Raw genomic sequence first — 25,252 nt, forward strand, 5'->3', positions numbered from 1 at the left:
TCCTTTCTGGGGTCGACCATAGGAAATAATTTCTTAAATATAGGAGGAGGGACAAAAGGTATGCCGGGTTTCTCCCACTCCTTATTCACTATGTCCGCCACCCGCTTGGGTATTGGAAAAGCGTCGGGGTGCACCGGGACCTCTAGGAACTTGTCCATCTTGCACAATTTTTCTGGAATGACCAGGTTGTCACAATCATCCAGAGTAGATAGCACCTCCTTAAGTAGTGCGCGGAGATGCTCTAATTTAAATTTAAATGTCACAACATCAGGTTCTGCCTGTTGAGAAATTCTACCTGAATCAGAAATTTCCCCATCTGACAAAACCTCCCTCATGGCCACTTCAGATTGGTGTGAGGGTATGACAGAGCAATTATCATCAGCGCCCTCCTGCTCTACAGTGTTTAAAACAGAGCAATCGCGCTTTCTCTGAAATGCAGGCATTTTGGATAAAATATTTGCTATGGAGTTATCCATTACTGCCGTCAATTGTTGCATAGTAACAAGCATTGGCGTGCTAGAAGTACAGGGGATCTCCTGCGTGGGCAAAACTGGTGTAGACACAGAAGGAGATGATGTAGAACTATGTCTACTCCCTTCATCTGATGAATCATCTTGGGCAACTTTACTATCTGTGGCAGTACTGTCCTTACTTTGTTTGGACGCTATGGCACAATTATCACACATATTTGAAGGGGGAGACACATTGGCTTCCATACATACAGAACATAGTTTATCTGAAGGCACAGACATGTTAAACAGGCTTAAACTTGTCAATAAAGTACAAAAACCGTTTTAAAACAAAACCGTTACTGTCTCTTTAAATTTTAAACAGGGCACACTTTATTACTGAATATGTGAAACACTATGAAGGAATTGTTCAATTTTAACCAAATTTTCACCATTCAAAGCATTGCACCCCAAATTTCAGACTGTTAACCCTTAAAATGAGGAAACCGGAGCCGTTTACATTTTTAACCTCCTTACAGTCCCAGCTCCAGCCTTTGCTGCGACTTCACCAAACCCAGGGGTGTATACGATACCAAATGAAGCCTTCTAGGAACCTTTTCAACTAATTCCAGACCCACACACATGCAGCTGCATGTACCGCTCTCAAAAGTAACTGCGCAGTAATGGCGCGAAAATGAGGCTCTGCCTACTATAGAGAAGGCCCTTCCTGACTGGGAAGGTGTCTAAACCAGTGCCTGACGTAAAAAAACGTTCCCCAAAGATATAAAACATAATTTATGCTTACCTGATAAATTCCTTTCTTCTGTTGTGTGATCAGTCCACGGGTCATCATTACTTCTGGGATATAACTCCTCCCCAACAGGAAATGCAAGAGGATTCACCCAGCAGAGCTGCATATAGCTCCTCCCCTCTACGTCAGTCCCAGTCATTCGACCAAGAATCAACGAGAAAGGAGTAACCAAGGGTGAAGTGGTGACTGGAGTATAATTTAAAAGATATTTACCTGCCTTAAAACAGGGCGGGCCGTGGACTGATCACACAACAGAAGAAAGGAATTTATCAGGTAAGCATAAATTATGTTTTCTTCTGTTATGTGTGATCAGTCCACGGGTCATCATTACTTCTGGGATACCAATACCAAAGCAAAAGTACACGGATGACGGGAGGGATAGGCAGGCTCATTATATAGAAGGAACCACTGCCTGAAGAACCTTTCTCCCAAAAATAGCCTCCGAAGAAGCAAAAGTGTCAAATTTGTAAAATTTGGAAAAAGTATGAAGCGAAGACCAAGTTGCAGCCTTGCAAATCTGTTCAACAGAGGCCTCATTCTTAAAGGCCCAAGTGGAAGCCACAGCTCTAGTGGAGTGAGCTGTAATTCTTTCAGGAGGCTGCTGACCAGCAGTCTCATAGGCTAAACGTATTATGCTACGAAGCCAAAAAGAGAGAGAGGTAGCAGAAGCTTTTTGACCTCTCCTCTGTCCAGAATAAACGACAAACAGGGAAGAAGTTTGGCGAAAATCTTTAGTTGCCTGCAAGTAGAACTTGAGGGCACGAACTACATCCAGATTGTGTAGAAGACGTTCCTTCTTTGAAGAAGGATTTGGACACAAGGATGGAACAACAATCTCTTGATTGATATTCCTGTTAGTGACCACCTTAGGTAAGAACCCAGGTTTAGTACGCAGAACCACCTTGTCTGAGTGAAAAATCAGATAAGGAGAATCACAATGTAAGGCTGATAACTCAGAGACTCTTCGAGCCGAGGAAATAGCCATTAAAAACAGAACTTTCCAAGATAACAATTTTATATCAATGGAATGAAGGGGTTCAAATGGAACACCCTGTAAAACGTTAAGAACTAAGTTTAAACTCCATGGCGGAGCAACAGCTTTAAACACAGGCTTGATCCTAGCTAAAGCCTGACAAAAAGCCTGGACGTCTGGATTTTCTGACAGACGCCTGTGTAACAAGATGGACAGAGCTGAAATCTGTCCCTTTAATGAACTAGCTGATAAACCCTTTTCTAATCCTTCTTGTAGAAAAGACAATATCCTAGAGATCCTAACCTTACTCCAGGAGTAATGTTTGGATTCGCACCAGTATAGGTATTTACGCCATATTTTATGGTAAATCTTTCTGGTAACAGGCTTCCTAGCCTGTATCAGGGTATCAATAACCGACTCAGAAAAACCACGTTTTGATAAAATCAAACGTTCAATTTCCAAGCAGTCAGCTTCAGAGAAGTTAGATTTTGATGTTTGAATGGACCCTGTATCAGAAGGTCCTGTCTTAGAGGTAGAGACCAAGGCGGACAGGATGACATGTCCACTAGATCTGCATACCAAGTCCTGCGTGGCCATGCAGGCGCTATTAGAATCACTGATGCTCTCTCCTGCTTGATTTTGGCAATCAATCGAGGAAGCAGCGGAAAGGGTGGAAACACATAAGCCATCCCGAAGTTCCAAGGTGCTGTCAAAGCATCTATCAGAACCGCTCCCGGATCCCTGGATCTGGACCCGTAGCGAGGAAGTTTGGCGTTCTGGCGAGACGCCATGAGATCTATCTCTGGTTTGCCCCAACGTCGAAGTATTTGGGCAAAGACCTCCGGATGAAGTTCCCACTCCCCCGGATGAAAAGTCTGGCGACTCAAGAAATCCGCCTCCCAGTTCTCCACTCCCGGGATGTGGATTGCTGACAGGTGGCAAGAGTGAGACTCTGCCCAGCGAATTATCTTTGATACTTCCACCATTGCTAGGGAGCTTCTTGTCCCTCCCTGATGGTTGATGTAAGCTACAGTCGTGATGTTGTCCGACTGAAACCTGATGAACCCCCGAGTTGTTAATTGGGGCCAAGCTAGAAGGGCATTGAGAACTGCCCTCAATTCCAGAATGTTTATTGGAAGGAGACTCTCCTCCTGATTCCATAGTCCCTGAGCCTTCAGAGAATTCCAGACAGCGCCCCAACCTAGTAGGCTGGCGTCTGTTGTTACAATTGTCCAGTCTGGCCTGCTGAATGGCATCCCCCTGGACAGGTGTGGCCGATGAAGCCACCATAGAAGAGAATTTCTGGTCTCTTGATTCAGATTCAGAGTAGGGGACAAATCTGAGTAATCCCCATTCCACTGACTTAGCATGCATAATTGCAGAGGTCTGAGGTGTAGGCGTGCAAAAGGTACTATGTCCATTGCCGCTACCATTAAGCCGATCACCTCCATGCATTGAGCTACTGACGGGTGTTGAATGGAATGAAGGACACGGCATGCATTTTGAAGCTTTGTTAACCTGTCCTCTGTCAGGTAAATCTTCATTTCTACAGAATCTATAAGAGTCCCCAAGAATGGAACTCTTGTGAGAGGAAAAGAGAACTCTTCTTTTCGTTCACTTTCCATCCATGCGACCTTAGAAATGCCAGAACCAACTCTGTATGAGACTTGGCAGTTTGAAAGCTTGAAGCTTGTATTAGAATGTCGTCTAGGTATGGAGCTACCGAAATCCCTCGCGGTCTTAGTACCGCCAGAAGGGCACCCAGAACCTTTGTGAAGATTCTTGGAGCCGTAGCCAATCCGAATGGAAGAGCTACAAACTGGTAGTGCCTGTCTAAGAAGGCAAACCTTAGATACCGGTGATGATCTCTGTGGATCGGTATGTGAAGGTAAGCATCCTTTAAATCCACTGTGGTCATGTACTGACCCTCTTGGATCATGGGTAAGATTGTCCGAATAGTTTCCATTTTGAACGATGGAACTCTTAGGAATTTGTTTAGAATCTTTAAATCTAAGATTGGCCTGAAAGTTCCCTCTTTTTTGGGAACTACAAACAGGTTTGAGTAGAACCCTTGTCCTTGTTCCGACCGCGGAACCGGATGGATCACTCCCATTATTAACAGATCTTGTACGCAGCGTAGAAACGCTTCTCTCTTTATCTGGTTTGTTGACAACCTTGACAGATGAAATCTCCCTCTTGGGGGAGATATTTTGAAGTCTAGAAGGTATCCCTGAGATATGATCTCTAGTGCCCAGGGATCCTGAACATCTCTTGCCCAGGCCTGGGCGAAGAGAGAGAGTCTGCCCCCTACTAGATCCGGTCCCGGATCGGGGGCTCTCGGTTCATGCTGTCTTTGGGGCAGCAGCAGGTTTCCTGGCCTGCTTGCTCTTGTTCCAGGACTGGTTAGGCTTCCAGCCTTGCCTGTAACGAGCAACAGCTCCTTCCTGTTTTGGTGCAGTGGAGGTTGATGCTGCTCCTGTTTTAAAGTTCCGGAAGGGACGAAAATTAGACTGTCTAGCCTTAGCTTTGGCTTTGTCTTGAGGTAGGGCGTGGCCCTTACCTCCTGTAATGTCAGCGATAATCTCTTTCAAACCGGGCCCAAATAAAGACTGCCCCTTGAAAGGTATATTAAGTAATTTGGACTTAGAAGTAACATCAGCTGACCAGGATTTTAGCCACAGCGCCCTACGTGCCTGTATGGCGAATCCTGAGTTCTTAGCCGTAAGTTTGGTTAAATGTACTACGGCCTCCGAAATGAAGGAATTAGCTAGTTTAAGGACTCTAAGCCTGTCCGTAATGTCGTCTAGCGTAGATGAACTAAGGTTCTCTTCAAGCGACTCAATCCAAAATGCTGCCGCAGCCGTAATCGGCGCGATACATGCAAGGGGTTGTAATATAAAACCTTGTTGAACAAACATTTTCTTAAGGTAACCCTCTAATTTTTTATCCATTGGATCAGAGAAAGCACAGCTATCCTCCACCGGGATAGTGGTACGCTTAGCTAAAGTAGAAACTGCTCCCTCCACCTTGGGGACCGTTTGCCATAAGTCCCGAGTGGTGGCGTCTATTGGAAACATCTTTCTAAATATTGGAGGGGGTGAGAACGGCACACCGGGTCTATCCCACTCCTTAGTAACAATTTCAGTTAGTCTCTTAGGTATAGGAAAAACGTCAGTACTCGCCGGTACCGCAAAGTATTTATCCAACCTACACAGTTTCTCTGGTATTGCAACGGTGTTACAATCGTTGAGAGCTGCTAAGACCTCCCCTAGTAATACACGGAGGTTCTCCAATTTAAATTTAAAATTTGAAATATCTGAGTCCAATCTGTTTGGATCAGAACCGTCACCCACAGAATGAAGCTCTCCGTCCTCATGCTCTGCGAGCTGTGACGCAGTATCAGACATGGCCCTAGCATTGTCAGCGCACTCTGTTCTCACCCCAGAGTGATCACGCTTGCCTCTTAGTTCTGGTAATTTAGACAAAACTTCAGACATAACAGTAGCCATATCTTGTAATGTTATCTGTAATGGCCGCCCAGATGTACTAGGCGCCAAAATATCACGCACCTCCCGGGCGGGAGATGCAGGTACTGCCGCGTGAGGCGAGTTAGTCGGCATAACTCTCCCTTCGCTGTTTGGTGAAATTTGTTCACATTGTACAGATTGACTTTTATTTAAAGTAGCATCAATACAGTTAGTACATAAATTTCTATTGGGCTCCACCTTGGCATTGGAACAAATGACACAGATATCTTCCTCTGAGTCAGACATGTTTAACACACTAGCAAAAAACTTACAACTTGGTTATAATCTTTTTTAGCAAAAAACGTACTGTGCCTCAAAGAGGTACTAACGATTAAATGACAGTTGAACTAGTGAACTGAAAAACAGTTATAGCATCAAACTTTAAAACAACAAAACTTTTAGCAAAGGTTTGTTCCCATTAGTAAAATAACAATAATTAAATATGACATAAAAAATACAAAGCAACGTTTTTATTCACAGTCACTATAAGAATTCTCACAGCTCTGCTGAGAGAATTTACCTCCCTTCAAAGAAGTTTGAAGACCCCTGAGATCTATCAGAGATGAACCGGATCATGCAGGAAAAATAAAAGTAACTGACTGGTATTTTTTGATGCGTAGCAAAGAGCGCCAAAAACGGCCCCTCCCTCTCCCACACAGCAGTGAAGAGAAACGAAACTGTCACAATTAAAGCAAAAAAAAACTGCCAAGTGGAAAATAATGCCCAAATATTTATTCACACAGTACCTCAGCAATGTAAACGATTCTACATTCCAGCAAAAACGTTTAACATGATAAATAGTTATTAAAAAGGATTAGTGACCTTTAACAGAGTAGTTCCGGTGAAATACCATCCCCAGAATACTGAAGTGTATACATACATGTCATTTTAACGGTATGGCAGGATTTTCTCATCAATTCCATTCAGAAAATAAAAACTGCTACATACCTCAATGCAGATTCATCTGCCCGCTGTCCCCTGATCTGAAGCCTTTACCTCCCTCAGATGGCCGAGAACAGCAATATGATCTTAACTACTCCGGTTAAAATCATAGTAAAAAACTCTGACAGATTCTTCCTCAAACTCTGCCAGAGAAGTAATAACACGCTCCGGTGCTATTTTAAAATAACAAACTTTTGATTGAAGTCATAAAAACTAAGTATAATCACCATAGTCCTCTCACACATCCTATCTAGTCGTTGGGTGCAAGAGAATGACTGGGACTGACGTAGAGGGGAGGAGCTATATGCAGCTCTGCTGGGTGAATCCTCTTGCATTTCCTGTTGGGGAGGAGTTATATCCCAGAAGTAATGATGACCCGTGGACTGATCACACATAACAGAAGAAAGTGTGAATTTCAACATCAAACTGTATAAAATGCCCAAATAAAGCAATCAATCTAGCCCATAAAAGTGTCTACCAGTTTTATAGCCCATATTAAGCCCTTTATTCTGTTTGAGACTAAGAAAATGGCTTACCGGTCCCCATGAGGGGAAAAATGACAGCCTTCCAGCATTACACAGTCTTGTTAGAAATATGGCTAGTCATACCTTAAGCAGAAAAGTCTGCCAACTGTTTCCCCCAACTGAAGTTATCTTATCTCAACAGTCCTATGTGGAAACAGCAAACAATTTTAGTTACTGCTGCTAAAATCATACTCCTCTCACAAACAGAACTCTTCATCTTTTTCTGTTTCAGAGTAAATAGTACATACCAGCACTATTTTAAAATAAACTCTTGATAGTAGAATAAAAAAAAAACTACAACTAAACACCACATACTCTTCACCATCTCCGTGGAGATGCTGCTTGTTCAGCGGCAAAGAGAATGACTGAGGGGGGGGAGCCTGGGAGGGACTATATGGACAGCTTTTGCTGTGCTCTTTGCCATTTCCTGTTAGGCAAGAGAATATTCCCACAAGTTATGGATGACGCCGTGGACCGGACACACCAATGTTGGAGAAAGGAGATTCACAAGAAAGAGCAGATTAACCCAGACACTCTTCTAGCATAAGAGATGGCTAAAAGGAACAATACTTTCCAAAAAAGTAGTTTAATGTCCAAAGAATGCATAGGCTCAAACGGAGGAGCCTGTAACGCCTTCAAAACCAAATTAAGACTCCAAGGAGGAGAAATTTATTTAATGACGGGCTTAATACAAACTAAAGCCTGTACAAAACAGTGAATATTAGGAAGTTTAGCAATCTTTCTGTGAAATAAAACTGAAAGAGCAGAGATTTGTCCCTTCAAAGAACTTGCAGACAAACCCCTATCCAAACCATCCTGAAGAAACTGTAAAATTCTAGGAATTCTAAAAGAATGCCAAGAGAATTTATGAGAAGAACACCATGAAATGTAAATCTTCCAAACTCGATAATAAATCTTCCTAGAGACAGATTTACAAGCTTGTAACATAGTATTAATTACTGAGTCAGAGAAACCTCTATGACTTAATACTAAGCGTTCAATTTCCATACCTTCAAATTTAATGATTTGAGATCCTGATGGAAAAACGGACCTTGAGACAGTAGGTCCGGCCTTAACGGAAGTGGCCAAGGTTGGCAACTGGACATCCGAACAAGATCCGCATACCAAAACCTGTGGGGCCAAGCTGGAGCCACCAGCAAAACAAACTATTGCTCCATGATGATCTTTGAGATCACTCTCGGAAGAAGAACTAGAGGCGGGAAGATATAAGCAGGTTGATAACACCAAGGAAGTGTCCACGCATCCACTGCTTCCGCCTACGAATCCCTGGACAGGTATCTGGGAAGTTTCTTGTTTAGATGAGAGGCCATGAGATCTATCTCTGGAAGACCCCCCATCTGAACAATCTGAGAAAACACATCTGGATGGAGAGACCACTCCCCTGGATGTAAAGTCTGACGGCTGAGATAATCCGCCTCCCTATTGTCTACACCTGGGATATGAACCGCAGAAATTAGACAAGAGCTGGATTCCACCCAAACAAGTATCCAAGATACTTCTTTCATAGTTAGGGGACTGTGAGTCCCACCCTGATGATTGACATATGCCACCGTTGTGATTTTGTCTGGCTGAAAACAAATTAACGGTTCTCTCTTCAACAGAGGCCAAAACTGAAGAGCTCTGAGAATTGCACAGTTCTAAAATACTGATTGGTAATCTCGCCTCTTGAGATTTCCAATCTCCTTGTGCTCTCAGAGATCCCCAGACAGCTCCCCAACCTGAAAGACTCGCATCTGTAGTGATCACAGTCCAGGTTGGCTGAACAAAAGAGGACCCTTGAACAAAACGCTGGTGATTTAACCACCACGTCAGAGAGTGTCGAACATTGGGATTTAAGGATATTAATTGTGATATCTTTGTATAATCCCGGCACCATTGATTCAGCATGCAAAGCTGGAGAGGTATCATGTGAAAACGAGCAAAAGGAATCGCGTCAAATGCTGCAGTCATGAGGCCTAAAACTTACATGCAAATAGCCACTGAAGGGAATGACTGAGACTGAAGGTGCCGACATGCTGCAACCAATTTAAAACATCTCTTGTCTATTAGAGACAGAGTCATGGACACTGAATCTATCTGGAAACCTAAAAAGGTGACCCTTGTCTGAGGAATCACAAAACTTTTTGGTAAACTGATCCTCCAACCATGTTTTCGAAGAAACAACACAAATTGATTAGTGTGAGATTCTGCAGAACGTAAAGACTCAGCTAGTACCAAGATATCGTCCAAATAAGGAAACACCGCAATACCCTGTTCTCTGATTACAGAGAGTAGGGCACCCAGAACCTTTGAAAAGATTCTTGGAGCTGTTGCTAGGCCAAATGGAAGAGCAACAAATTGGTAATGCTTGTCTAGAAAAGAGAATCTCAGGAACTGATAATGTTCTGGATGAATCGGAATATGAAGGTAAGCAACCTGCAAGTCTATTGTAGACATATAATGTCCTTGCTGAACAAAAGGCAGAATAGTCCTTATAGTTACCATCTTGAAAGTTGGTAGTCTTACATAACGATTCAAAATTTTCAGATCTAGAACTGGTCTGACTAAATGTTCTCTCTTTGGGACAATGAATAGATTTGAATAAAACCCCAGGCCTTGTTCCTGAAAAGGAACCGGCATGATTACCCCCGAAACCTCCAGATCTGAAACACACTTCAGAAAAACCTGAGCTTTTACTGGATTCACTGGGATGCGTGAGAGAAAAAATCTCACAGGAGGTCTTACTCTGAATCCAATTCGGTACCCCTGAGAGACAATGCTCTGAATCCATTGATTTTGGACAGAATTTATCCAAACATCCTTGAAAAACCTTAATAAGCCCCCCTACCAGCTGTGCTGGAATGAGGGCAGCACCTTCATGCAGACTTAGGGGCTGAGTTTGGTTTCTTGAAAGGCTTGGATTCATTTCAATATGAGGAAGGCTTCCAATTGGAAACAGATTCCTTGGGGGAAGGATTAGGTTTTTGTTCCTTATTTTGTCGAAAGGACCCTTAGGTTTTTTATCCAGAGGCAAAAAAACTCCTTTCCCCCCAGTAACAGTTGAAATAATAGAATCCAACTGAGAACCAAATAAATTATTACCTTGGAAAGAAAGAGATAGTAATCTAGACTTAGATGTCATATCAGCATTCCAAGATTTAAGCCACAAAGCTCATCTAGCTAAAATAGCTAAAGATATGGATCTAACATCAATTTTGATAATATCAAAAATGGCATCACAAATAAAATGATTAGCATGTTGCAGTAAGCAAATAATGCTAGATATGTCAGAATCCAATTCTTGTTGCGCTAAATTCTCCAACCAAAAAGTTGAAGCAGCTGCAACATCAGCCAAAGTAATTGCAGGCCTGAGAAGATGACCTGAATATAAATAGGCTTTCCTTAGATAAGATTCAAGCTCCCTATCTAAAGGATCTTTAAAGGAAGTATTATCTTCCATAGGAATAGTGGTTCGTTTAGCAAGAGTAGAAATAGCCCCATCAACTTTGGGGATTTTTTCCCAAAACTCTATTGCAACCGCTGGTAAAGGATACAATTTTTTAAACCTTGCAGAAGGATTAAAAGGAGTACCTGGCTTATTCCATTTCTTAGAAATCATGTCAGAAATAGCATCAGGAATAGGAAAAACCTCTGGAGTAACGACAGTAGGTTTAAAAACAGCATTTAAACGTTTACTAGTTTTAATATCAAGAGGACTAGCTTCCTCAATATCCAAAGTAATTAACACTTCTTTTAACAAAGATTGCATATACTCTATTTTAAATAAATAAGTAGATTTGTCAGTGTCAATGTCTGAGGAAGGATCTTCTGAATCAGATAGATCCTCATCAGAAGTGGATAATTCATTATGTTGTCGGTCATTTGAAATTTCATCAACTTTATTAGAAGTTTTAAAAGACCTCTTACACTTATTAGAAGGTGGAAATGCAGACAAATCCTTCTGAATAGAATCAGTAACTAATTCTTTAAAATTCACAGGTATATCATGTACATTAGAAGTTGAAGGAACTGCAACCGGTAATGTACTATTACAGATGGACACTATTGCATGTAAAAGTTTATCATGACAACTAATACAAATGACATTAGGAGATATAATCTCCAAAATTTTACAACAAATGAACTTATCTTTGGTAGAACCGATGTCAGGCAGCAAAGTTCCAACAGAGTCTTCTGAGGCAGGATCATATTGAGACATCTTGCAGAATGTAAAAGAAAAAACAACATATAAAGCAAAATGATCAATTTACTTATATGAATGGGAAAAAATGCGCATAGCCCTCTGACTTAGAAAAAGGCAAGAGGCAAAAGCAATGGGGTAATAAATTGGCACCAAGTATGATACACAACGTAACTAGAAATTTTTTGGTGCCAACCATGTCCGGAAGTGACACACTCACGTCGCTAACGACGCAACCCTGTGTGAACCCCTGCGTCAACTACAACGGCGGAAATGACGAACTTACGTCAACGGACGTGCCCTTTCCGCGCCAAAAAATGACGCAATAAAGTGTGGCATTTAGCGCACCCGCAAGATTAAATTAAAACAAGTAGACAATTGAAAAAAAGACTAAACCCCAGGTAAGAAAAATATTCATCAATATTAACTTTCCCAAATATGAAACTGACAATCTGCAAAAGGAAATACATGAACCTGACTCATGGCAAATATAAGTACAATCCATATATTTAGAACTTTATATAAATGCATAAAGTGCCAAACCATAGCTGAGGTGTCTTAAGAAATAAAAACATTCTTACTAAAGACACCTATCCACATATAGCAGATAGCCAAACCAGTACTGAAACAGTTATCGGTAGAGGTAATGGTATATGAGAGTATATCGTCGATCTGAAAAGGGAGGTAGGAGATGAATCTCTACGACCGATAACAGAGAACCTATTAAATAGACCCCCGTTAGGGAAATCACTGCATTCAATAGGTAATACTCTCCACGTCCTAACATTCGCTGTGCTCAGAGGAATCGGGCTTCAAAATGCTGAGAAGCGCATGTCAACGTAGAAATCTTAGCACAAACTTACTTCACCACCTCCATAGGAGGCAAAGTTTGTAAAACTGAAATGTGGGTGTGGTGAGGGGTGTATTTATAGGCATTTTCAGGTTTGGGAAACTTTGCCCCTCCTGGTAGGATTGTATATCCCATACGTCCCTAGCTCATGGACTCTTGCCAATTACATGAAAGAAATGTGGGTTCAGTGTCCCATTCAGTTAATTACAGCAGAAATTTGCTATACAATGTATCAAGCAATAACAGATTATTTTGGTAAAGTTCCACATGTCAATAAAAGAGACATCTTTATCTGGAAACATTCTGTGTGCAACCAGTAAACTATCTCAATAACATTAAATGATTAAACACTGAAAAGAAATACTCTGAGAAAAATACAAGAAGAAGAATCAGATAAGACTGAGATTGATCTTCAAAGTGTTTTGCTTCTCAAACTGATAAATTTAAACAGACTTAAAAAGAACATACGAGTCTGTGTTGTCTTTCTTTTCAGTTTGCTTTAAACACTCACATTGTATTTCTTCTTTAGATTGACAATGGCATTGTGATAATTCCAATTAGCACAAAGAAAATGTAATATGTGAAAAACACATATAAAATAGAATTATGGCGTTTAATATTTTCAGTATCGGGCCGAACAAACAGAAATAAAAATAATGTATTTATTTACACATGATAAACATTAAAATTTAAAAAAGTACTTATACATAAACATGATGCAATACAATAAAAACAATCTGGCAATGGTTATACACTTATACCAATGGATGCACACACAAATTATAGCCTTGCATGAGAGAAGCAACATTTGAAAAGGACCACAGATAAAATCAATATTGGTGATATGAAGTCTTCAAATACAAAGTAGCCACAGGAAGAAACGTGATCTGGAACTCCTGTAGTGCGACAGGGAATCCTTGTCACAAAGTATATAGGCAAGTTAAAAATGTGTTTCTCAGTACTTAATACGGAAGGGGACTGCACTCTCATACCGGACCGGGTACACATCCCATGACCCTGCAACATGCTCAACCCTGGGTGCTCACGGGCACTTACAGGAAGCTGTGCTGTCCCCAGAGTCACAGGCAGTTAACCCCAGACAGGTCTGGGTGCAAGAACCATAGGGAAAATTACAAAACAAATTAATACAACACATAGAGAAAGTCCAGCACTCACTTACAATCTCTCAGCATGTTGCAGGGTCATAGGATGTGTACCTGGTCCGGTATGAGAGTGCAGTCCCCTTCCGTGTTTTGTATATGTCCAGCGTGATTGCATAAGCCTGTGCACCCTTCCCTTGTTCCCAGTTTGTTTGGATTTGAGAGCTTGCATTGTGTGGCTGTTTTAGGGTCCCAGGTATTGGAAAGGACCTTGATGTGGTACCTGAGCTTGTCCCATTTGGCCAAATGCGGTAACTAACCTTTATATTTTTGCTTTTTAAATCTTAGCTGAGAGCTTGTAAGTGAGTGCTGGACTTTCTCTGTGTGTTGTATTAATTTCTCAGTACTTACACCGGGTAGGTGCTGGCGTCCTCAAAGGTTTCCAAAGCGTCCTTTGCTTTTTTGCAGGTGTTTCTTCAAACCAAACAGCGTGATTGAAGCAGTGTGAGGAGGTAAGGCAAACGTGTAGTAAATCCGACCACTTGTATCTTTTTCGATTGTGGTCTTCACTATAGTGGATTTTTTGCCAACTACAGAAAACTGACAAGGACAAAAACAGAGCAACGCGTTTTGGCAGACGTGCCTTTCTCAAGCTCTGTTCTTACCAATCATTCACAACGCTATATACCCTGCTGGAGTAAGTCCACTGCCATATATTTACATTTTTAATTAGTATATTCACAATTGCAGGAGTGTTTATGCAGATTTATAGCGGAATGATAGGTAATTTAAAACAACGTTCATCTATACACATTGGACCAATATATTTATACAAAGATATCTTAATTTAAAAATGTCACATAATATTAATAAATGATAAATGACAACAATAAAAGTGCATTCTATAATGTAGTTACTCATAAACATTAATTGATTCAACTTATATTGAAAAGGTCAACATTTAAAAATTAAAATTTTAAAAAACATTTACTTAAAATAGCATACAAAAAATGATAATTGTATCTGTTCTCCGGACTCTGCTGTAGTCCTTTTCAATTGTTGCTTCTCTCATGCAAGGCTATACTTTTGTGTGCATCCATTGGTATAAGTGTATAACCATTGCCAGTGTTTTTATTGTATTGCATCATGTTTATGTATAAGTACTTTTTTACATGTTTATGTTTATCATGTGTAAATAAATACATTATTTTTATTTCTGTTTGTTCAGCCGGATATTGCAAATATTTAGCTCTTTTTGAGCACCTTGGTTTTATTTTATATGTGTTTTTAACATATTACATTTTTTTTTGTGCAATTTAAAAATCAGGATTTAGAGAGATTCCCCATAGCTATTGGCTTTGTCTGTCAGTATCTTCTTTTTGTTTATGATAATTCCAATTAGTCCTATTAGTATTAGATTCACAGGACACTGTAAATCTGTACAGTAATATTCAGCATGTTAGCTAGCATTTCTCAGTACACTTTATGCCTTTCTTTCGGGACCTAATGAACAATATTGTAAATAGAGAAGAACTTACCCAACTATCTGGTTGAAGTATTTCCTGTAGCCATCTAGCGTTTCGTGCTAAAACAGAAGAGTTCTTCAGTTTGAAACAGACCAACATATATATTCATGATGTGTGATACTCGTCTCACTTTTTCTAAATAGAAACGGCACCCTCACTTTAGTTGAAGGCAACCATATAAAAAGTAAATTTATGCTTACCTGATAAATTAATTTCTTCTATGGTACGACAAGTACACAGATTCATCCTTTACTTGTGGGATATTATCCTCCTGCTAACAGGAAGTTGCAAAGAGCACCACAGCAGAGCTGTCTATATAGCTCCTCCCTTAAAGGGACATAATACTCATATGCTAAATCACTTGAAACTCATGCAGTATAACTGTAAAAAGCTGACAGGAAAATATCACCTGAACATCTCTATGTAAAAAAGGAAGATATTTTACCTCACAATCTCCTCAGCTCAGCAGAGTAAGTTCTGTGTAAAAAGTTATACTTCACCTGCTCCCAGCTGCAGGTAAAAATAAAAAAAAAAATGAAGAAATGAACAGCAGCCAATCAGCATCAGCATTGCTGAGGTCATGAACTCTTACTGTGATCTCATGAGATTTGACATAACTCATGAGATTTCATAGTAAGCTTCCTTTACCTGATTGGTGAAATAATATGAGAGTGCACGATGCTCATCCCTTCAGATGTCCCAGGACAGACACACTAAAATGCTTCTTAGAAATCCTTTACAATGGGAGGTGGCTACTGAGGAACTTTTGAGGTAAAATATCTTTCTTTTTTACATAGAGAGAGAGAACATTTGGGTATTATGGCCCTTTAACTCCACCCCCAGTCATTTGACCAAAGGTACAAGAAGAAAAAGGAGAAACTAAAAGGAGCAGAGGTGACAAGTTTAAAATCAAACAAATATAATCTGTCTTAAAATGACAGGGCGGGCCGTGGACTCGTCGTACCATAGAATAAATTAATTTATCAGGTAAGCATAAATTTACTTTTCTTCCATAAGGTACGACGAGTCCACAGATTCATCCTTTACTTGTGGGATACAATACCAAAGCTATAGGACACGGATGAACGGGAGGGACAAGACAGATGGTTATACAGAAGGCACCACTGCTTGAAGAACTTTTCTCCCAAAAATAGCCTCCGAAGAAGCAAAAGTATAAAATTTGTAAAATTTGGAAAAGGTATGAAGCGACGACCAAGTCGCAGCCTTACAAATCTGTTCAACAGAAGCATCATTTTTAAAAGCCCATGTGGAAGCCACCGCTCTAGTAGAGTGAGCTGTAATTCTTTCAGGAGGCTGCTGTCCAGCAGTCTTGTATGCCAAACGGATGATGCTTTTCAGCCAAAAAGAAAGAGGTGTAGCCGTAGCTTTTTGACCTCTACGTTTTCCAGAATAGACAACAAACAAAGAAGATGTTTGACGGAAATCTTTGGTCGCTTGCAAGTAAAACTTCAAAGCACGAACCACGTCCAAGTTGTGCAATAGACGCTCCTTCTTAGAGGAAGGATTAGGACACAGGGAAGGAACAACAATTTCCTGATTAATATTCTTATTAGTAACAACCTTAGGAAGGAATCCAGGTTTGGTACGCAAAACCACCTTATCAGAATAAAAAACAAGATAAGGTGAGTCGCATTGCAATGCAGATAGTTTAGAAACTCTTCAAGCCGAAGAGATAGCGACTAAAAACAGAACTTTCCAAGACAGAAGCTTAATATCTATGGAATGCATAGGTTCAAACGGAACCCCTTGAAGAACATTAAGAACTAAATTCAAACTCCATGGCGGAGCAACAGATTTAAACACAGGCTTGATTCTAACTAAAGCTTGACAAAACGACTGAACGTCTCTGGAACATCTGCCAGACGCTTGTGTAGTAAAATGGATAAAGCAGGGAACTAGCTGATAACCCCTTCTCCAATCCTTCTTGGAGAAAGGACAAAATCCTAGGAATCCTGATCTTACTCCATGAGTAGCCATTGGATTCACACCAATAAAGATATTTACGCCATATTTTATGATACATTTTCCTAGTGACAGGCTTTCGAGCCTGAATCAAGGTATCTATGACGGACTCAGAGAATTCCCGCTTAGATAAAATCAAGCGTTCAATCTCCAGGCAGTCAGCCGCAGAGAAACTAGATTTGGATGCTGGAACGAACCGTGAATGAGAGGTCCTGTCTCAGTGGCAGTGTCCATGGTGGTAGAAATGACATGTCCACCAGGTCTGCATACGAAATCACTGAAGCTCTCTCCTGTTTGATTCTGGCTATCAGAGAAGGAAGGAGAGGAAATGGTGGAAACACATAAGCCAGGTTAAACGACCAAGGTACTGCTAGAGCATCTATCAGTACTGCTTGAGGAACCCGTGATCTGGACTCGTAACAAGGAAGTTTGGCGTTCTGACGAGACGCCATCAAATCCAATTCTGGTGTGCCCCATTGAGGAGTCAATTGTGCAAACACCTCCGGATGAAGTTTCCACTCCCCCGGATGAAAAGTCTGACGACTTAGAAAATCCCCTTCCCAGTTCTCCACTTTTGGGATATAGATTGCTGATAGATGGCAAGAGTGAGTCTCTGCCCATCAAATTATTTTGGTAACTTCTATCATCGCTAGAGAACTCTTTCTTCCCCCCTGATGATTGATATATGCTACAGTCGTGATATTGTCCGACTGGAATCTTATGAATCTGGCCGAAGCCAGCTGAGGCCACGCCTGAAGCGCGTTGAATATCGCTTTCAGTTCTAGAATATTTATCAGGAGGAGCTCCTCCTGAGTCCACACACCCTGTGCTTTCAGGGAATTCTAGACTGCACCCCAGCCCAATAGGCTGGCGTCCGTCGTCACTATGACCTACGCTGGCCTGCAGAAACACATTCCCTGGGACAGATGATCCTGTGACAACCACCAAAGAAGAGAGTCTCCGGTCTCTTGATCCAGATTTATCTGAGGAGATAAATTTGCATAATCCCCATTCCACTGTTTGAGCATGCATAGTTGCAGTGGTCTGAGATGCAAGCAAGAAAATGGAACTATGTCCATTGCCGCTACCATTAGTCCGATTACCTCCATACACTGAGCCACAGAAGGCCGAGGAATGGAATGAAGAGCTTGGCAGGTGGTTAAAATATTTAATTTCCTGACCTCCGTCAGAAAAATTTTCATGTCTACCGAATCTATCAGAGTTCCCAGGAATGGAACTCTCATGAGGGGGAGAAGTGAACTCTTTTTTACATTCACCTTCCACCCGTGAGATCTTAGAAAAGCCAACACGATGTCCGTGTGAGATTTGGCTAGTTTGTAAGTTACATAGAAACATAGATATTGACGGCAGATAAGAGCCATAGGCCCAGCAAGTCTGCCCGACCTTACCTAACAGTATAAACTTATCTAGTTCGTAGGATAGCCCTATGCTTGTCCCATGCATTTTTAAAGTCCCCCACAGTGTTTGTTGCTACTACCTCTTGAGGAAGTTTATTCCATAAATCAATCACTCTTTCTGTAAAGAAGTGCTTCCTCAAATTACTCCTGAATCTACTACCCTTTAGCTTGAGCTCATGACCCCTTGTTCTTGAATTTTCCATTTTATGTAAAATACCCACAGCCTCAGTTTTACTAAACCCTTTAAGTTGACGCCTGAATTAAGATATCGTCTAGATAAGGCGCCACTGCTATGCCCCGCGGCCTTAGGACCGCCAGAAGGGACCCTAGCACCTTTGTGAAAATTCTGGGAGCTGTGGCCAGTCCGAAGGGAAGAGCCAGAAACTGGTAATGCTTGTCCAGAAAGGCGAACCTGAGGAACTGGTGATGATATTTGTGGATAGGGATGTGCAGATACATCTTTTAAATCCATGGTGGTCATATATTGACCCTCCTGAATCATTGGTAAAATAGTCTGAATGGTCTCCATCTTGAAGGATGGGACTCTGAGGAATTTGTTTAGAATCTTGAGATCTAAAATTGGTCTGAAGGTTCCCTCTTTTTTATGAACCACAAACAGATTGGAGTAAAACCCCTGCCCCTGTTCTGTTTTGGGAACTGGGCAGATCACTCCCATGGTATATAGGTCTTCTAAACAGCGTACGAATGCCTCTCTTTTTGTCTGGTTTACAGACAATCGAGGAAGATGGAATCTCCCCCGTGGAGGAGAATCTTTGAAATCTAGAAGATACCCCTGGGTTACGATTTCTAAAGCCCAGGAGTCCTGAACATCTCTTGCCCAAGCCTGAGTGAAGAGAGAAAGTCTGCCCCCTACTAGATCCAGTCCCGGATCGGAGGCTACCCCTTCATGCTGTCTTGGTGGCAGCAGAAGGCTTCTTGGCCTGTTTACCTTTGTTCCAAGTCTGGTTAGGTCTCCAGACTGACTTGGATTGAGCAAAATTCCCCTCTTGCTTAGCAGCAGGGGAGGAGATAGAGGGACCACTTTTGAAGTTTCGGGAAGAACGAAAATTATTTTGTTTGGTCTTCATCTTATTTGTCTTATCCCGAGGAAGGGCATGGCTTTTTCCTCCAGTGATGTCTGAAATGATCCCTTTCAGTTCAGGTCCGAATAGGGTCTTACCCTTGAAAGGGATGGCTAAAAGCTTAGCTTTTGATGAAACGTCAGCAGACCAGGACTTAAGCCATAACGTTCTACGCACTAAAATGGCAAAACCTGAATTATTTGCCGCTAATTTAGCCAGTTGAAAAGCGTCCTCTGTAATGAAAGAATTAGCTAGCTTGAGAGCCCTAATTCTATCCAGAATATCATCTAATGGGGTCTCAACCTGAAGAGCCTCCTTCAGAGCCTCAAACCAAAAAGCAGCTGCAGTAGTTACAGGAACAATGCACGCTATAGGTTGCAGAAGAAAACCCTGATGAATAAATATTTTCTTCAGGAGACCCTCTAATTTTTTATCCATAGGATCTTTGAAAGCACAACTGTCCTCAATAGGTAGATTTGTACGCTTAGCCAGGGTAGAAATAGCTCCCTCCACCTTAGGGACCGTCTGCCACGAGTCCCACATGGTGTCTGATATGGGAAACATTTTCTTAAAAGTAGGAGGGGGAGAGAACGGAATACCTTGTCTATCCCACTTCCTAGTGACAATGTCCGAAATCCTCTTAGGGACCAGAAAAATATCAGTGTAGGCAGGAACCTCTAGATATCTGTCCCTTTTACACAACTTCTCTGGAACAACAATAGGGTCACAATCATCCAGAGTCGCTAAAACCTCCCTGAGCAACAAGCGGAGGTGTTCTAGTTTAAATTTAAAAGCCGTGATATCTGAGTCTGTCTGAGGGAACATCTCTCATGAATCAGAAATCTCTACCTCAGACAGCAAATCCCTCATCCCCAACTCAGAACATTGTGAGGGTACATCGGATATGGCCAATAAAGCGTCAGAGGGCTCAATATTTACTCTCACACCAGACCTACTGCGCTTCCCCTGCAACCCCGACAGCTTAGATAAAACCTCTGTGAGGGTAGTATTCATAACTGCGGCCATATCTTGCAGGGTGAAAGAATTAGACGCACTAGAAGTACTTGGCGTCGCTTGTGCGGGCGTTATTGGTTGGAACACTTGGGGAGAATTAGATGGCATAACCTGATTCCCTTCTGACTGAGAATCATCCTGCGACATACTTTTATTAGCTAAAATATGTTCTTTGCAATTTATTGCCCTTTCAGTGCATGAGGGACACATTTTAAGTGGGGGTTCCACAACGGCTTCTAAACACATTGAACATTGGCTTTCCTCAATGTCAGACATGTTGAACAGGCTAGTAATGACCACAAACAAGCTTGAAAACACTTTATTTAGTGAAAAAAATAATCTTAAAAAACGGTACTGCGCCTTTAAGAGAAAAAAAGCATACACGTTCTGCAAAACTGCTTTAAAATACACCAATCGTTTCAAATTGTTGATATAAGATTCAATTTATGCAGTTAAGTTTGCCCCACAAGAAAAAACATAATTTATGTAAGAACTTACCTGATAAATTCATTTCTTTCATATTAGCAAGAGTCCATGAGCTAGTGACGTATGGGATATACATTCCTACCAGGAGGGGCAAAGTTTCCCAAACCTCAAAATGCCTATAAATACACCCCTCACCACACCCACAAATCAGTTTAACGCATAGCTAAGAAGTGGGGTGATAAGACAAAAGTGCGAAAGCATAAAAAATAAGGAATTGGAATAATTGTGCTTTATACAAAAAAAATCATAACCACCACAAAAAAGGGTGGGCCTCATGGACTAATGAATTCCTCAGGTAAGTTCTTACATAAATTATGATTTCTTTCATGTAATTAGCAAGAGTCCATGAGCTAGTGACGTATGGGATAATGAATACCCAAGATGTGGATCTTCCACGCAAGAGTCACTAGAGAGGGAGGGATAAAATAAAGACAGCCAATTCCGCTGAAAATAATCCACACCCAAAATAAAGTTTAAATCTTATAATGAAAAAAACTGAAATTATAAGCAGAAGAATCAAACTGAAACAGCTGCCTGAAGAACTTTTCTACCAAAAACTGCTTCAGAAGAAGAAAACACATAAAAAATGATAGAATTTAGTAGAAGTATGCAAAGAAGAGCAAGTTGCTGCTTTGCAAATCTGATCAACCGAAGCTTCATTCCTAAACGCCCAGGAAGTAGAAACTGACCTAGTAGAATGAGCTGTAATCCTTAGAGGCGGAGTTTGACCCGACTCGACATAAGCATGATGAATTAAAGATTTCAACCAAGATGCCAAAGAAATGGCAGAGGCCTTCTGACCTTTCCTAGAACCGGAAAAGATAACAAATAGACTAGAAGTCTTTCAGAAATTCTTAGTAGCTTCAACATAATATTTCAAAGCTCTAACTACATCCAAAGAATGTAACGATCTTTCCTTAGAATTCTTAGAATTAGGACACAATGAAGGAACCACAATTTCTCTACTAATGTTGTTAGAATTCACAACCTTAGGTAAGAATTTAAAAGAAGTTCGCAACACCGCCTTATCCTGATGAAAAATCAGAAAAGGAGACTCACAAGAAAGAGCAGATAATTCAGAAACTCTTCTAGCAGAAGAGATGGCCAAAAGAAACAAAACTTTCCAAGAAAGTAATTTAATGTCCAGCGAATGCATAGGTTCAAACGGAGGAGCTTGAAGAGCCCCCAGAACCAAATTCAAACTCCAAGGAGAAATTGACTTAACAGGTTTTATACGAACCAAAGCTTGTACAAAACAATGAATAACAGGAAGACTAGTAATCTTTCTGTGAAAAAGAACAGAAAGAGCAGAGATTTGCAAACCTTTATCCAAACCATCCTGAAGAAACTGTAAAATTCTAGGAATTCTAAAAGAATGCCAAGAAAAATGATGAGAAAAACACCAAGAAATGTAAACCTTCCAGACTCGATAATATATCTTCCTAGATACAGATTTACGAGCCTGTAACATAGTATTAATCAGAGAGTCAGAGAAACCTCTATGACTAAGAATCAAGCGTTCAATCTCTATACCTTCAAATTTAAGGATTTGAGATCCTGATGGAAAAAAGGACCTTGTGATAGAAGGTCTGGTCTTAACGGAAGAGTCCACGGTTGGCAAGTGGCCATCCGGACAAGATCCGCATACCAAAACCTGTGAGGCCATGCTGGAGCCACCAGCAGAACAGACGAGCACCCCCTAGAATCTTGGAAATTACTCTTGGAAGAAGAACTAGAGGTGGAAAGATATAGGCAGGATGTTACTTCCAAGGAAGTGACAATGCATCCACTGCCTCCGCCTGAGGATCCCTGGATCTGGACAGATACCTGGGAAGCTTCTTATTTAGATGAGAAGCCATCAGATCTATTTCTGGAAGTCCCCACATTTGAACAATCTGAAGAAATACCTCTGGGTGAAGAGACCATTCGCCCGGATGTAACGTTTGGTGACTGAGATAATCTGCTTCCCAATTGTCTATACCTGGGATATGAACCGCATAAATTAGACAGGAGCTGGATTCCGCCCAAACCAGAATTCGAGATACTTCTTTCATAGCCAGAGGACTGTGAGTCCCTCCTTGATGATTGACATATGCCACAGTTGTGACATTGTCCGTCTGAAAACAAATGAACGACTCTATCTTTAGAAGAGGCCATGACTGAAGAGCTCTGAAAATTGCACGGAGTTCCAAAATATTGAAATCTCACCTCCTGAGATTCCCAAACCCCTTGTGCTGTCAGAGACCCCCTAACAGCTCCCCAACCTGTCAGACTTGCATCTGTTGAAATCTCAGTCCAGGTTGGAAGAACAAAAGAAGCCCCCTGAATTAAACGATGGTGGTCTGTCCACCACGTCAGAAAGTGTCGAACAATCGGTTTTAAAGATATTGAGATATCTTTGTATAATCCCTGCACCACTGGTTCAGCATACAGAGCTGAAGAGGTCGCATGTGAAAACGAGCAAAGGGAACCGCGTCCAATGCAGCAGTCATAAGACCTAGAATTTCCATGCATAAGGCTACCGAAGGGAAAGATTGAGACTGAAGGTTTCGACAAGCTGAAACCAATTTCAGACATCTCTTGTCCGTCAGAGACAGAGTCAAGGACACTGAATCTATCAGGAAACCTAAAAAAGGTTACCCTTGTCTGAGGAATCAACGAACTGATTGGTAAATTGATCCTCCAACCATATTCTAGAAGAAACAACACTCATAAAAGACTGGAAATGTTCTTTCTAGTGAAAATGAGCAAAGGGAATTGAATCCAATGCCGAGGCCATAAGACCTAAAACTTCTATGCATATATAGCAACTGAAGGAAATAATAGAGACTAAAGGTACCGACAGACGGAACCCAATAGAATTATCCCTTGTCTGATAGAGACAAAGACAGTGACACAAACTTTCTGGAAACCTAAAAAAGGTGACCCTTGTGTGAGGAATCAAGAGCTTTCGAAAAAAAGATCCTCTAACTATGTCCTGAAGAGCAAGTGAATCATATGAGATTCTGCATCCTCAGAAAATAATCTGAATGAAAACAGAAAAATGAAAATATGCATTTATTGTATCTAATGAAAACAAATAATGCTATCAATGGCCATAAAAAGGCAAAATAGTTTGAATAAAACTCCAAACCCGGTTCCTAAAAAAGGAACTGGAAGAAATACCCCAGAAGATTCCAGGTCTGAGCAGCGCTTGAACCCCATGGGTGCCCAGCCATGCTTCAACAGTACCCAAAATATATAGGACAGAAACACACTTAAATAAAGTGTTAGCCTTACTGGAATAAAATCAAAGAAATTTGGACAAAATAGAACCAAATAATTTTCAAAGAAGTCTTAACCTGCCCCTTACCAGCCAAGCTGGAATACGGCACGTACATCGCAATATTAGGGAGCTGATTTCGAACCCCAATTACAAACATGTTACTTGGGAAAGAACTCAGGAATTTGTTCCTTAATAAGAACAATTAAACTAGTATAAGCTTAAAGTTTTAGTCTTAGAACTCAATCTTGAAGCCCAGAGTAACAGTTAAGAATTGAATTCAATTATAAAAACAAATAATTGATTATCTTAGAACAAAATTCTTCTAGCTAAAATAGCTAAAGACATAGATTAACCCTCATTTGCAAAAATATACAATAAAATGAAGACACAAATGGAATTATTAGCATGATAGTCCAGTTTAAAGGACCAGTCAATACAGTGGACTTGCATACTCAATAAATGCAAAACAACAAGACAAATGCAACAGCACCTAGTCTAGTAAATGTTGTCCTTTAACAATGCTAAAATAAATCATAATCTGATACTTGATCTTAAAGTAAACACAAAAAATGAAGCAATTGCAATATCTAAATAAATCACAGGACCAAGAAAAGTACCTGAAACTAAATAATTTTCCATAAATAAGCTATCTAAAGGAAAAAAAATACTATTTTGCTATAGAAACAATTGCATAAGTAGTAGAAGTAGAGATAGCCCCAATAAATTGGAGAACCCTCCAAATTGAATTTAACTGCTGGCAAAGAATATAGTTTAAAACCTTTGAAAAAGGAATAAAAGAAAATTCTCAGCCTATTCCATTCCCTAGAATGGGGAATTGGAAAGAAAACCTCTGAAAACACAGAAGAAATAAATAGGCAGAAATAGTGTCAGCTAGTCTTAAAGAACTAGTTACCTTAATATCCAAAATAATCAACACCTTTTCAAGAAAGAACAAATGTACTTTAATAATAGAAAAATAATAAAAAAGTAGATTTGTTAGTGTCAATATCTGATGAAGAAAATTTCTGAAAGAGAAAAACATCATCAGAGAAGTGAAAAAGACCTAAAAATTTTATTAGAAGGCACAAAGTCAGACAAAGC

General features: G+C 40.7%; 1 protein-coding gene across 2 annotated transcripts in view; it reads right to left on the bottom strand.

Annotated features, from left to right (window-relative positions):
- The window catches only part of EXOC6B (exocyst complex component 6B), a 1,420,949-nt gene that overhangs the window by 623,765 nt on the left and 771,932 nt on the right, over window positions 1–25,252 (bottom strand). For both annotated transcript variants that reach the window (XM_053704356.1, XM_053704355.1), the window contains exon 10: window positions 14,916–14,962. In XM_053704356.1, the coding sequence (XP_053560331.1) occupies window positions 14,916–14,962 (47 nt within the window). The remainder of the gene's footprint in view (window positions 1–14,915; window positions 14,963–25,252) is intronic.

Source organism: Bombina bombina, chromosome 2 (assembly GCF_027579735.1).
Source record: "Bombina bombina isolate aBomBom1 chromosome 2, aBomBom1.pri, whole genome shotgun sequence".
Lineage (NCBI taxonomy): Eukaryota > Metazoa > Chordata > Amphibia > Anura > Bombinatoridae > Bombina > Bombina bombina.